The following is a 13,009-nucleotide window of genomic DNA, read 5'->3' as shown; positions in this document are numbered from 1 at the left end:
CAGAGGTGACGTTGCTAAAACACACACACAACTGTACAAAAAGAAAGATTATCCTATCACCTACTGCTAATCCTCAAGGCAAGTAAGTGGGAGTCTTCCAGCATTCCCATGCAGAATTGCGCATATTACTTCAGCCTCCTGGACAGAAAGGTCCATGGTGTTTTTCCCCTCCTTCCTCCCCATTTGTCAGCTCCCCAGCCAGCCTACTCTCACTCTGCATCATCACAGATACAGTACACAGTAGCAGGGAAACTACTTCCTTCCTCTTGAAGTACGGGGACCAGTAACCAAGCCCAACAGCTTGCCTCCATCATTGCAATCCTGGAACCCACAACTCCTCTCCTCCAAAATTTGCAAATTTCTATTCTGCATACTTCTCATGAAACAGAAAGGTACTATCAGCCAAACACAGAAGTAAAATCAGGCAAGACAAAAAAAACTTGTATCTTGCCGTACACAGTACTGGTGGGACTTAATCATTTCTGCATCCTTCAACATGTCACAGATTTGTATCAGCTACATTATCATCCCAGCAGACTTTTTGTTCTGTGTGTGCAAGAAGAAAAAAAATCTAGGAAGTATTGGCAAAGCTGACAGTAAGAATATTCTTTAAAAAAGTTTATATGGAAGCCAGAAACAGGTGGAAGAAATAAGAAGTCACACAACGTTTTACAGACTTTTCAAAATGGACTTGCACGGGAAGTGATTTGTCAGCAAAGTAAAGCCTGCTTATCTAAATGCATACATTATTAATCCAGTCATTCTAAATAAACATATTCAAAGTCTTCAGGAGACATGATTCTTGTGAGAGCTATTTAGTAAGTGCTCTTTCCCAGTTCTCATGCAGGATTTTGGGACAGGTGTCTTACTATCTCAACAGCTAAAAGTAGCTATATAAGAAAGTGTGTAAAAAGTAACTTACAAGCATCTGCTTTCAAAACTACATTTTACAGAATTTTGCCTCAAAAACACCCCCTCTCCTCCCTCTTGAACCATTTAAAAAAGCTGCAACAAATGATTTACACATAAGACATTGATATTACAGAATACTTCTCCCTGACTGCCTTTAGTACCTTTATGTCAGGATAGTACATCTGCAAACAGAAAACTAGTATCAGCCTTCACAGTCTTTTCCACAAAAATCATTCTGTTGATCCCCACTCAATAAAAGCAGCCCCTTTAGATGCGGCTACTGTAGGCTAACTAGCTAGTGAAACAGAACAGAGGATTTTTTTCTTTTTAAGCAGCATTCACTTTGCGTTAAAATCTTCTTTTGCAAAGCTGGAAGTGTCAGAGGAAGAACAAAGATAGCTAAAACTATTTAAGTCATAGTTATCACCTGAATCCCAGTCTGGTATTAAGCAGCTTTATAAATAAGAAGTAATGCCATTCAAACCATATCTCCCCCGCCAAGTGAAGATGACTTCTGTTTTGGTACTTCCTTCCATTGGACTTGAAAGGGAACTGTCCCGTTTATTAAGAAAGTAACACAGTCAAAGACTGCTAGTCAAGCAATAAGTTAGACAGAACTGAAACTAGCCTAGGATAGGCACAGTAATGAGGAAAAACACACAAATCAATGCAAAACAGTTCATCCTACCTACTTGCCTTTTAAGACACACACAAAGTTTCTTTTTAATGGTACACGGTGAAACACTGAAGGATTTTGTATAGGATGAAGCTTATACAAGATGTCCATTATTAAGAACAGACCATATGAAGATCCACACTAACAGCTTAATTTCAGAGGTCTAAGACTTATAAAGATGCAGGAAAATACAATATACATCGAATATTGAGGGCACTGAGTTTTTTTCTAAGTTATATAAAAAGCTATGCCGCTTACCTCGAATGGGACCCAGTGCTGCATCCTTTGCTAGTGCAGTCAAATCACTTCCAGAGTACCCATCTGTCATTCTTTGCGAAGTGAAGAAAAAAAAAAAAAAGGGTAGAGGGGCAAGGAAGCAAAAAAGAGATTAAAGTCTCTTCTCTTGATCAACAGCAGATGATCAAAATGTTACTTAATCAACAAGAAATACCATTCATATGTCATTCTGCAATTTTAATACATCAGAAGTGCATTTGACCTAAGTGATGTATATTTAGAAGTCTTTTCCAGATCAAATTTAAACACAAATACTCAAGTCCTACGTAATACGCTAGGAAAGGTAAAAAGATAGCAACCAACTAGGATCTGTAGAGGAAGGTTAATCTCAATCACATTACTGTTTCTATTATAAAAATGCCCTACCATTGGTCATCAATTGTCATAGGTTAATATTAAAGCAGAAACTCATCCGTCCTGTAGTCTTTCAACCCAGTCAATACAATTAGAATCCAATACCACATGCACTTGCTGGGATCAGATCACATGATCAGTTTTCCGACTAAAACAAGCAATATGCATCATTTGTCGACACTGGAGCCAGAAAAAGTGAAAACATACAAATACTACTAAAAATCAAACAGGATAACCTGAATTTGAAAATGATAGCTGCCTAGTGTGTCATTTATGGAAAGTACTTAACTATTGGGCTTCAAGGCAGTACAACATTCTACTTCAATAAGAAGTAACTACAAACCTAAAAAACAATGCAGCACCACTTTACTTAGCAGGTTACAGTACAGACAGCATTATTTCTGCTGGAAAGGTGCTTTTTTTTATATAACGTTTTGAAGATTTGCTAACAGGCCCTTAAAGCACTTGGTAAGCTTCTCAAAGTTTGGTTTTCATCAACTGTGAGCTTTTCAGAATTTGCAATCCGCATTTTAATCAGAATACTGAAACAGTCTATAGTTTATACGTGGAAAACAGGTTTCTAACACTCCTAGGTCTGACTCACTGATTCCAAAGTTAAGATCAAAGCCTAACACTGGAAATGCTAACAACTGAGATCAAAGTGAGGGACTCGATCTGGCTGCAACAGGCTGAGCCACAGCCTCAGTATTCATCTGCAGAAGCCTAAACATTTTTCATATTTAGCTTCAAATGAGAACAAATATATTTCAGCTCGGAAATGAAGAAAGAGTGGGAAAGTCCTTATTCAGAAAAAACGGGTTCCACAAATTGGAAGGGAGGTGCGTGCATGCCTGTGTCAGACGTTTACTCCTCTCAGTTTGCGCTCTATACCAAAAATCAGGTAATATTCTAAAGCTTTATTCCGTTCAGACAACATTTGCATACTTTCAGAACAAGGATGAGAAATGGCATGTTATACTTCTTCAGAGTGCCTAAACAGCAGCTCTTCAGTCGGGTTTAGCTTAAGCCAGCTGTTCTTCAATGAATAGGTGGTTTATTATGGATTATTTAAATTGTCATAGTTATGGTGGTTGTTTTAATTTGTCAGTGATCTGTTCAGGATCCCACAGGAGAGGATCCAGCAACGACAGTAGTTTGCATATTCGAAGTTCAATTGATAAAACACACACACAAAAAACATAAGTGAACTGAAAGCAAGATAAATTGCTATTTGTTGTTCCTTTAGGATATGACAGGCAGACGTATGATTCTGAGAATTTGGATGATCTATAGGAAAGAAATCAAAGCAAGGACCCCTGCTCTGTGGGAGCTTTTTTTTTAGATTTATTTTCCAAGCTAAACACCACAATACTTTAATATTAAAGAAATTCTCCACTGAAACAAAAAGCCACCAATATATGCTTCCAAAACTTGCAAAAAGTAGAAGTAAGGGTTACCTGCAGAAAAACTTAACAAAAAACCACCCAGCTGTGTAGAACAGTGGTTGGCTACAGCAAAAGATTCATTGCTCAGTCTTCCAGAGATAATTGATTGCATTACAGTTTTTAGAAAAAGTTGTGGAGGAGAAAAAGTTCACAAAATGATAAAAGTATGGTCAGAGAGACATTAGCGTTTAACAAAGAAAGATGGCAGATGAAGAAGCGCCCTCAACTTCGGTATTTTGGATAAGCTCTTTGAAAATTATGTGCTTATGTTGTTCTTGTATTTTGGTGCATAAATCTGCATTTAGAATCCAAATCAATGACTTTTTCCTTCAGTTTGCTATTGCAGCAGCCTACAAATGGCCTGAGCTAGCCTCTTTCAAGTACAGAGAGGATTTCTTCATTTGGGTTATACAGCCAATTTCTGTAATGCTACTGACATGAAGAGATGGACAAATGCCACATCCAACAGCATATTCACTTCTTCTATGCCACCACAAATGGAACAAAAGACTGAACTACAGCCACTTGAACATTTTTGATATCTCACACTCAGTTTTCTTCACTCCTTCCTGCCCTAGGCACTTTACCGGCTTTTCAGTCTAGCTTCCTCCATACCCATTACAAAAGCTGTGTGGGAAAAGCAGGCACTTAGTCTCTGAGGATGGTACATAGTAGCATTCTATCAATCTTAATAACGAAAACCAAGAACAGCTTAGTTTCACAATAGAGAAGGGCATTTAACCAATACTTTTCAAACCAAATACAAGAATCTGGATAAGATACTGGGAAGAATCGCATTTAACCAATGCTTGCTACTCTACGCTGGTAATATCTTCAAACAACCCAGCAACGGCCAAGCAGGAAAAACAAACAAGCTTGTTCCTTATTCAAAAGGCATGCCAAGTGCAAAAATTGGTACTGTCTTTTGGCATCAGTGAAGAGAGCTAGCTTGCCTGGGGCATGGGTGGGGAGAAACATCTCACCGCCTCCTCAGAAAGAAAAGCACAGAGGAACAGGTTCCAACAACAGACCTGGGTGGGAGAGGAGGGCAGGCAAAAAAACACAGCCTTTTATATAAAAGCATATAGGAACAACACTTTCATGTGGTCTGACAAGAAAACATTTTTCTAATGTCTTCCTCAAATGCATGCAATTCATTTTCAGTAAATTTTGTCACTATCTAATGATTAACATTAGTTATATTTAGAGCTAACAAAATACTTTGAATTAATGCAGTAGAAGAGTATATTAATTTAGTTATAGTTATAAAGTACTCACCTAGCTAGTTGGGCCAGCTCTTTTTGGGTTAATGGACTTCCTTGCTTGCTTAAGAGATTTTTTAGCAAAATCAATCTTGTCTGAAAAGATAAGTTTATCAGATGAAAATTTCATTGTTATGATATACTTTTTAAATTCTATTGTAACAACAGAACAACACGTTCATCAGGTTAGGTTTTGTGCCTCACTAGTTTGAACTTGCCTGTAAAGCTTGTTATTAGATTATATATGATAATTTCTTGCGAGGAAGAGAGAGATTTGATAATTAGATCAAGGGTCCAACTAGTCCTAAACAGGCACTAAATACACTAGAATCCTCATCAAAAGCCCTAATCTGATGTTCAGCTGAAGAACTTTAGAGACTGCTTCTTGCAAAAGAAGAAAGTAGCTTTCTTAATCAGCCAAGCCAGCTCCTGCAGACCCTACTCCAGACTTGTCTGTGCCTGCTGGTGTATAAGCAATGCCTCACTAACTAAGAAACATGGAGCAGTTACTACCAGATTTACTACTAGTAAGCATATCAAAATGTAACAGCTTAAGACAGTCATGAGAATTAAAGCACAGTTTATACGGTCAAGCTGGGTCAGCAGTTAATTCACCAGATTGTTAGTTGTAATCATCCACTAGGGCAAGTTAAGAACAGCCTATAAAAATAGGGTTTATTGCATTTTACAAAACTGATCTTGAATTGAAGAAAATGCATGCAAACCAATACTTACCTCCTCATTTGGTAAAGATACATACACCCGTTTGGTGAATCGCCTTAAAACGAAACAAAAAGATCCGTCAGAAACGATTAAGAAAGAAAAAAAAAAATCCTAGAACGGTCTTAGAAAAAACTTTCGAAGTGTGGCCTCTCACCACTAGATGAGGCATCTGACCTGGATATGATACGGATCAGTAGCAACAAAACCAATTGCGTTCACAGCAAATATTGTTGAGTATGAAACTATAGGATATAACAGATATTACTCTCACTAATCCCATTACAGTGGACACATGAAAACAAGAGGTAGCTGAGACTACCTCTACTGTTGGTAGAGTTGGCTGCTCTTTCCTCTTCGCAGTAGCCTAAGTCAGACAGCAGTGGAGCTTAAAGTGTACGTGACAACCTTCTCATTATCTGTACTTGCATTAAGTGACTGTATTATGTGGTTAGACTTTTCTCCCCATTGGAATGGCTAAAGTTTTTCTAGGGAGCACTGTCTGTGGCCAAGCTAACACATTTTTGTAGTCCACATAAAGATAATGTTTGGCTTGATAAATATGTCAAAATTTCACTTGCGTCGAACTCTAGGGAACAACACAACAGATTTACCTTAAAAAAAAAAAAAAAAACCACAACATGCATGAGCCAGTAGCGACACCTTACTCTTAAAAAGGTCATGAAACTCTTTCCAGATAGGAAAATACTCCAAAGGCAGAAATATCTTTCCTATTAGCAACAAAATGAAGCATCTCTTCACTGTACAAGAACACAAGTGCATGGGACGTGCCACCGCATGCATGTAATCGCAGAAGTCCAATATTCAGAGCAGCAATACTAGATTTCATTGGTCAAACTTCTTCCTTTAATCTGCCATTAAGATCCAAATAGTAAAAGCAGTAACGCATAAGACAAAAGGGTTATGAAACGTTGACCTGGTCTTACCAGGCACTACTGTTTCAGACGATTCCAAGGCCATTATGCTTGCGCACAGGTATCCCAAGAGAAGAAAGAGGGGCACCTCTTTGAGAAGTTAAATTTTAACATTGCTAAACAACTTTTGCCACATAGTCCAAAATTTAAACCAACCAGACACTAAGCATCAAAACGTGCTGTTCATAACAAACATCATATTCTTGTATTCAAACAAAGGAACAGACATTTTGATACCTGAGAACAGCATCATCAAGCTCCTGTGGCCTGTTGGTTGCTCCCATCACGAGTATTCTGTCTTCTCCAGAAGACTGCACCTATAATGTCGGAGGGCAGCTTTCGGTTTATATCAAGTAATAACGAAGCAAAACCAGTTAAAGATTTGCCATGCTTTCAGTGCATTGATGGAATCTTACTTTAAAGCATTCATATTTGTTTTAAATACAATTTAAGAAAAAGTTTACAACCTATATTTACTTCCTTCCCCACCAGCTCCAGGCACCTGATGTCCAGGTATGTTCCCTGAAAAGTCTTGCAAGAGCAGAAATGCTGCTCTGCAATTACACTTTGCAGTGTTGGAGAAAAACGGCAGAAGTATTCAAAAGTTTAGCCATTTAGAAATAGTTACATTTAAAAAAGCAAGAGACTTTTTTTGTTGTGGGTTTTAATACCCAACATTGTTTTGAAGCCTGAAGAGAATAAGGGAATCAAAACTTTGGGCTAAGGCTCAGTCAGAACCACTAAACCAGATCAGAGATTCATCTGATACAGGTCTTGCCAAAAGCTAGTAATCAAAATGAGTAGTTATTCAATAGTATACTGCTGTAGATTATTACCCCCAATTCACTCAATTACAAGACTTCGTTTATGTCAAAGATTATGGAGGCTTACAGCTTCTGAACTACAGAAAAAACATAAGGGTATCAGAGACTTTTCATAATTCATCTCGTATCAAATCCCTCATGGACTTGCTAAATCTTCAGACACACAAAGACAGCAATAAGTTGCACAAAAGAATTGTATAAGAGTTATATCTTGATTTTAAATTTTCTAACTTACTATGTCTAATTTTCCCCCCTTAATTTTATAAAAAAATAGAGGGGAGAGGAGAAGGGATAAGACTTATTTCTGCATATCACTGTCACGTTGCGTTATTCATCTTGATTCATCTCACTCTGGAGAAGTTTCTCCCAATTTTGACATGGTCATCTTCTCCTTCTGTACCCCACTACTCTTTCTCCATCACTGTGCCACACAGCGATGCTAACACTTCCACATACAGTGCAATCTGACAGAAAGAAAAAAATTTTATTTTCATTTGTTCTTCCACCACACAACCATGAAACCTAAATACCCAGTTCCTTTACCTGGGTATTGGATGTGTGTTACGTTATTCTTTGTATCCTGCCATCTCTGGGTTGGGATGCAAAGAAAAAAAAAAAAAAATCAATAGCTCAATAAAAAGCATACTAACAGAGATGAATCCTTCCTGTGCGTCAGATCTGTGTAAACTAACGATCAGAACTAATCTGTTTGAAATCCCCCTCAAGTTTCATATCATCCCTTGACAAAGGGTATGCTTTTGAGACTTATCCCTCAATTAAAGAAAAGACACTGTGAAAAGCCATTTAACGTACTTTCACTTTGCCAGAGTGAAGAGATTTACTTCACCAAAACGTGCAGATGCAAACAAGGATTTAACTGATCAATCCACAAGTGTCCCCCTTGCCCTATGAGAACATTTGTTCTCATAGCTCTTTTATTATTGCTATTTGTTATCCTTTTTTCTCTTCTCTGTCCAAGCAGTCCACCATTTCAGCTCATCTCCAAATTACTGACTGTTACCTTTCACTCTACACTGAGTTTTCCAGAATACTGCAGTTAACAGGTGAGAAAATGAACAACAATTAAAAAAAAAAAAAAAAAGCTATTTGCTAACCAAGAGAGAAAAGAAGGAGGAAAAAAAAGAGAGACAGACAGAACTAACGCCTGAACAGCCAAATCCTATTTGCGCTTCATTTGCGGCTTGTACTGGCACCCACTACATTAGCCAATTCAGCCACATCAAACAATACCCAAGACTAGATACTTACACCATCAAATTCTATTAAAAATTCTGTTTTTAGACGTCTGCTAGCATCATGCTCACCCTCTCTTCTTTCACACAAAAGGCTATCAACTTCATCTAAAAAAAAAAAAAAAAAAAACACACAGTTGCTTTACAAATCTTCGTTAGGCTTGCAAGATTAAAGCTCTCATATTTGCCTAAATTACTTTGCTAACACAGGGCCCCACCAAGAGAGTTCAGATCGTCCATGCCCAGGAGACAGACAGATCTTAGTAAAGTTAAAAAAGCCTCTACAGTATTCCAAATTGATTTTTCACGCTACCATGTGTTGTCCTTTAAATATATATTACTAATCATAGATAATAGAAAAAAAGTCCTGTTGGATAATAAACTGCGCTCAGGACAACCAAAATCCAATTCCATGTTTCAAGTTCAATATAAAAGTGGACTTGCTCTGTAGAGGTAATATAGCACGTGTGTTTTTTGAGGGCATTTCTTCTGCTAATTATCACCAACTGGGTAACAGAATACAAAGTTAACACACCGTCTATATGGAACTACTGATTAGCCTGCCAGTTATCACTGAGACTGGGACACCTTTCTTGCTCTGAACTGCAGAATTACCCAAAGAGGTTTACCTGACTCTAATTAAGAAAGTCTAAATGTTTAAGAAAAAACACAGGAAGTCAACAGCATTTGAAGTCTTACCTATAAAAATTATAGAAGGCTGAAGTTCTCTGGCTACTGCAAATAGAGCCCGCACCAGTTTCTCCCCTTCACCCACCTAAAACAACACGCAGGAAAAGTTGCTTACAAACACTAATACTCAATCCATTCTTACACTCTCAGTTACATTACCACCAGTTCAGTATCACAGAAGGCAGCAGTATTTCAGTCTCAAAAGAAACCTTACAACTTCACTAGTGATTGCAGTTGAGACTGGCAAAGAGTTTGGTGCTTATATATCAAAGGGAGCTTAGGCACCCCATTCCTTTACTTTTTCATGGAGAAGAAAAGACCCACAAGCACTTGTCTATATGACAGCTAGGGTTATCCTGAACTGAAAAAGCTCTTGACATTAAGGTATCACAAGCACAAAAGAAAATTTTGACTTTACCAGCCACTATTCTACAATTTTGAGCAAACAGCTCACCACAGACTCAACTAAAGTTGCTGGTCTTCTTAAGCACCAATTATAATATTTGTGTTTTCAGATTAGCATAATTTACAGTTGCTACTTACGTATTTTGAAGTTAGGCTTGCGGCACTTATGTTAAAGAAAGTAGCATTTGATTCTGCAGCAACTGCTTTGGCCTGGAAGGGAAAAAAGAACACTTTTTAAATGTCAGATTGACGATAGGTTGGTTTTTTTTGAAAAAAGTTTAAAATAGATTTCACGTAAAAGCACACTATGTGGAAAAGCAAACAGCTATATTGACACAGTTTGGCTAAATCAAAACCCTACATAGATATATTTCCATACGCCCTCCAAATTCTTCTAAACGCAGTACTGAAAGGTGCTTCCATTCTCAAAGGTCAAAAGCACACCTGTTGTATGTTGCATATACTGAGAAATACAATGTTACCCATTGATTACTATCTGAAGACTGTTGAGACAGTTTGCAACCAGGTATTTCAGATTATGATTTTCAAACCCACAAACCCCTCTGCTTCTGAAGCTGTCATTCACGTCCTGAACGAAGACAGAAAAACCCTTTTCCTTCAAAGGGAACACCTTGCAGATGTTACAGGAAACTTCTATACAGGCCACTTACAAATAGAAATGGGTAAGTGGTTCAATCACTAGAGAAGTTTCCAGGCTCCCTTTTATTTTTCTAATCACAACAACTCCGTGACCAACTACAACTTGCTCACTGAAGAATATAAATCTCCAACGCCTCTCAAAATGTATTGAGCAGACATTTAAAACAGTTAAAATTCATTTAGTGTGATAATTTAGGGTGGCAATTGGATCAAATTGCATCAACAATTTCACCTTCTTCTTTATGAAGGCTCTTTTCAGAGAAAAGCTAGGGAAAAGAATCAGTTCAGCCAAAACACTTGCACAGAATACCCTCACTACAGTTTCAGCGTATTCAAGAAGTAATAAAAACACCTGTACGACGAGAAAATCATAAATGTTAGCGATTAGCCATTATATTCCAGCAGATAAAACAAAAACAGATGGTCCTTAGTGAGCTGTAGCGTTCAGGCTCACGTGCTTCTGAGCTGACCCAGCTCCACTATGAGCCAAGGGACCGTGCAGCTGCAGCCACGTCACATGATGAAGGAGGACTGCAAGGCTCCCGGCTGCTGCACAGCCATTTCGCTCTCGTTCTCTGAACCTGGCACATCAGGCTGAGAAAACAAGAAGCCAGACAGTCCTAGAGCACTCATGTTTCCTGCACAGCAGCGTGGAAGAAAGATGGAAACCCCTTTCTTGCGCCTGTGCAGCCTCCCCAGTTCCAAAAAAAAAAAAAAAAAAACCCTACATTTCTAGCATATTTTAGTGGATTTTGACTAATAGTTGATGTACACGAACAATTTACCATGCTACTTCTTTCTCCAAAAAGAAAAACCTGGACTTAATTTAAGTTTTAAAATACTATTTGTGATATTAAAGAAAATTAATTCAAGAATAGCTTAGCAGTTTGCCCCCCCCCCCAAAAAAATCACTTACAGTTAAGAACAACTTTGTATTTTCAAATCAAATTGAAATCATAACACACAGGAAGAGTTTATAGCTCATTATTACAACATCCATATTTATTACCAAGAATCTTCTCACTGTTAAAAGGCTGAAGTGCCCAGTTAGAGAATCTCATCTCAGTTCTACTGACCTCAACCGTTTCAAAGTCACCTTCATTCCTCCACGGTTGGGAATTCTCCAGCACAAGCCACAGTGAGCTTACCCTAACCTCATCATAGTCAAGAAGATTCTCCAGTGTTGCAATGCACTTCAGGTTTTCGAGAATGTAAGCAAAACGTGTCCAAAAGGTATGGGCATTCAGATACGTGCACGCACACTATGTTTCTTTACAACAAACACAGCTCCAAAAATAGCTCCAACCTCATTTACAGCATAATGTGCAGATATTGTACTGACAAGCTTTCCCGCTGAAACAGAAAATAATCAACTTCTTCCATAAAATAAACTTGTTGAAGAATAGTTATGTATGAACAAAGCCATCTACTTATTAGCGTTTGCTCAGAACTGTGCCACATAAAACACTGCTAAAAAACACTGAAGTTCAGAGATACCGAAAGCCACCATTCATGGTTTTATCTTATGCCCATCTACTCATGCATGCAGTAGTTTTCTCACCAACATTGTCTTCCCATTTCCTGGTGGGCCGAACAGCAATAGTCCACGTGCAGGAGCTCTAAGTCCTGTAAATAACTGAAAAATACATCATAAATTACCTTCAAAGAGTTAAACTGCTACAAACCTAGTATGTGTACACTTGGACTTATTACTTGGACTCATGTTAGTAAATTTTTTGTAAAGTGTAAAAATCTTATTCTGCTTTTGATTAAATACTAAGGAAATCCTAAAATCTCTTCCAAGGCCTTGCCACCATTAACAGCCACCAATTGACCTGGTTCTTAGAATCATAATCTGCTTCAACCAACTGTACTTGGAGAAGAAAAATAAGTTACTCCAGGAACAAAACAAAAAAAAAAAAAAGAGGCAACAACAACAATACAATTTTTATTTACCTTTGTAAGAAAATGGCTTAAGATTGAGCTGTGTTTCACTAAATAGCATCAACAGCAATAGTAACAGTGCTACAAATGTACAGGCTCTTAGAGATTTGTACTTTCCACTACTAACTTGAGCTAATGCACATGTCACTATTGTTTCCCCACACACTAGTTAATTTAAGCGATTATCATTCTGTGCATAGATGTACTGTGAAAGGAGAATAAAAGGCCGTAACATATGCCTCAAGACAGACTAGTCTATCAAGTCTAAAGCATCAAATTCAAGGTTAAAAAAAATAGTAGCACATACATGCACACATGTGTAGGACAGAACTCAGCAGCAATGTCCCCTACTAACTCCATATGGAAGAGAAAATTTCATCTTCCTCAATTCTTTTTTAATGAAACTTAAGTTTTAGCCCAAGACTATTTGAAATATTACTCAATTACTACCTGCTCCCTCCAAATTCCCTTTTACCGCTGATAACCTCCTCCCTCTCATTTTGCATTTTATTTCTTTGACATCATATAAAGTTGCACCAATCATATCTGGCATTATGGCAACCAAATCTACAAACTCTCATTGATCTCTCTCTCTCTCCCCCAAATTAAAAAAAAAAAAAAAAAAGTCTCTC

General features: G+C 37.8%; 1 protein-coding gene across 4 annotated transcripts in view; it reads right to left on the bottom strand.

Moving 5' to 3' along the window:
• The window catches only part of SPAST (spastin), a 35,783-nt gene that overhangs the window by 2,634 nt on the left and 20,140 nt on the right, over positions 1-13,009 (bottom strand). For all 4 annotated transcript variants that reach the window (XM_068939337.1, XM_068939338.1, XM_068939339.1 and 1 more), the window contains 8 exons: positions 11,995-12,069; positions 9,912-9,983; positions 9,378-9,453; positions 8,695-8,786; positions 6,839-6,918; positions 5,682-5,724; positions 4,963-5,042; positions 1,847-1,917 (listed from right to left, as the gene is read on the bottom strand). In XM_068939337.1, coding sequence (XP_068795438.1) covers positions 1,847-1,917; positions 4,963-5,042; positions 5,682-5,724; positions 6,839-6,918; positions 8,695-8,786; positions 9,378-9,453; positions 9,912-9,983; positions 11,995-12,069 — 589 coding nt within the window. The remainder of the gene's footprint in view (positions 1-1,846; positions 1,918-4,962; positions 5,043-5,681; positions 5,725-6,838; positions 6,919-8,694; positions 8,787-9,377; positions 9,454-9,911; positions 9,984-11,994; positions 12,070-13,009) is intronic.

This window comes from Struthio camelus, chromosome 3, assembly GCF_040807025.1.
Source record: "Struthio camelus isolate bStrCam1 chromosome 3, bStrCam1.hap1, whole genome shotgun sequence".
In the NCBI taxonomy this organism is placed as follows: Eukaryota; Metazoa; Chordata; class Aves; order Struthioniformes; family Struthionidae; genus Struthio; species Struthio camelus.
This window is presented reverse-complemented; position numbering and strand designations above follow the sequence as displayed.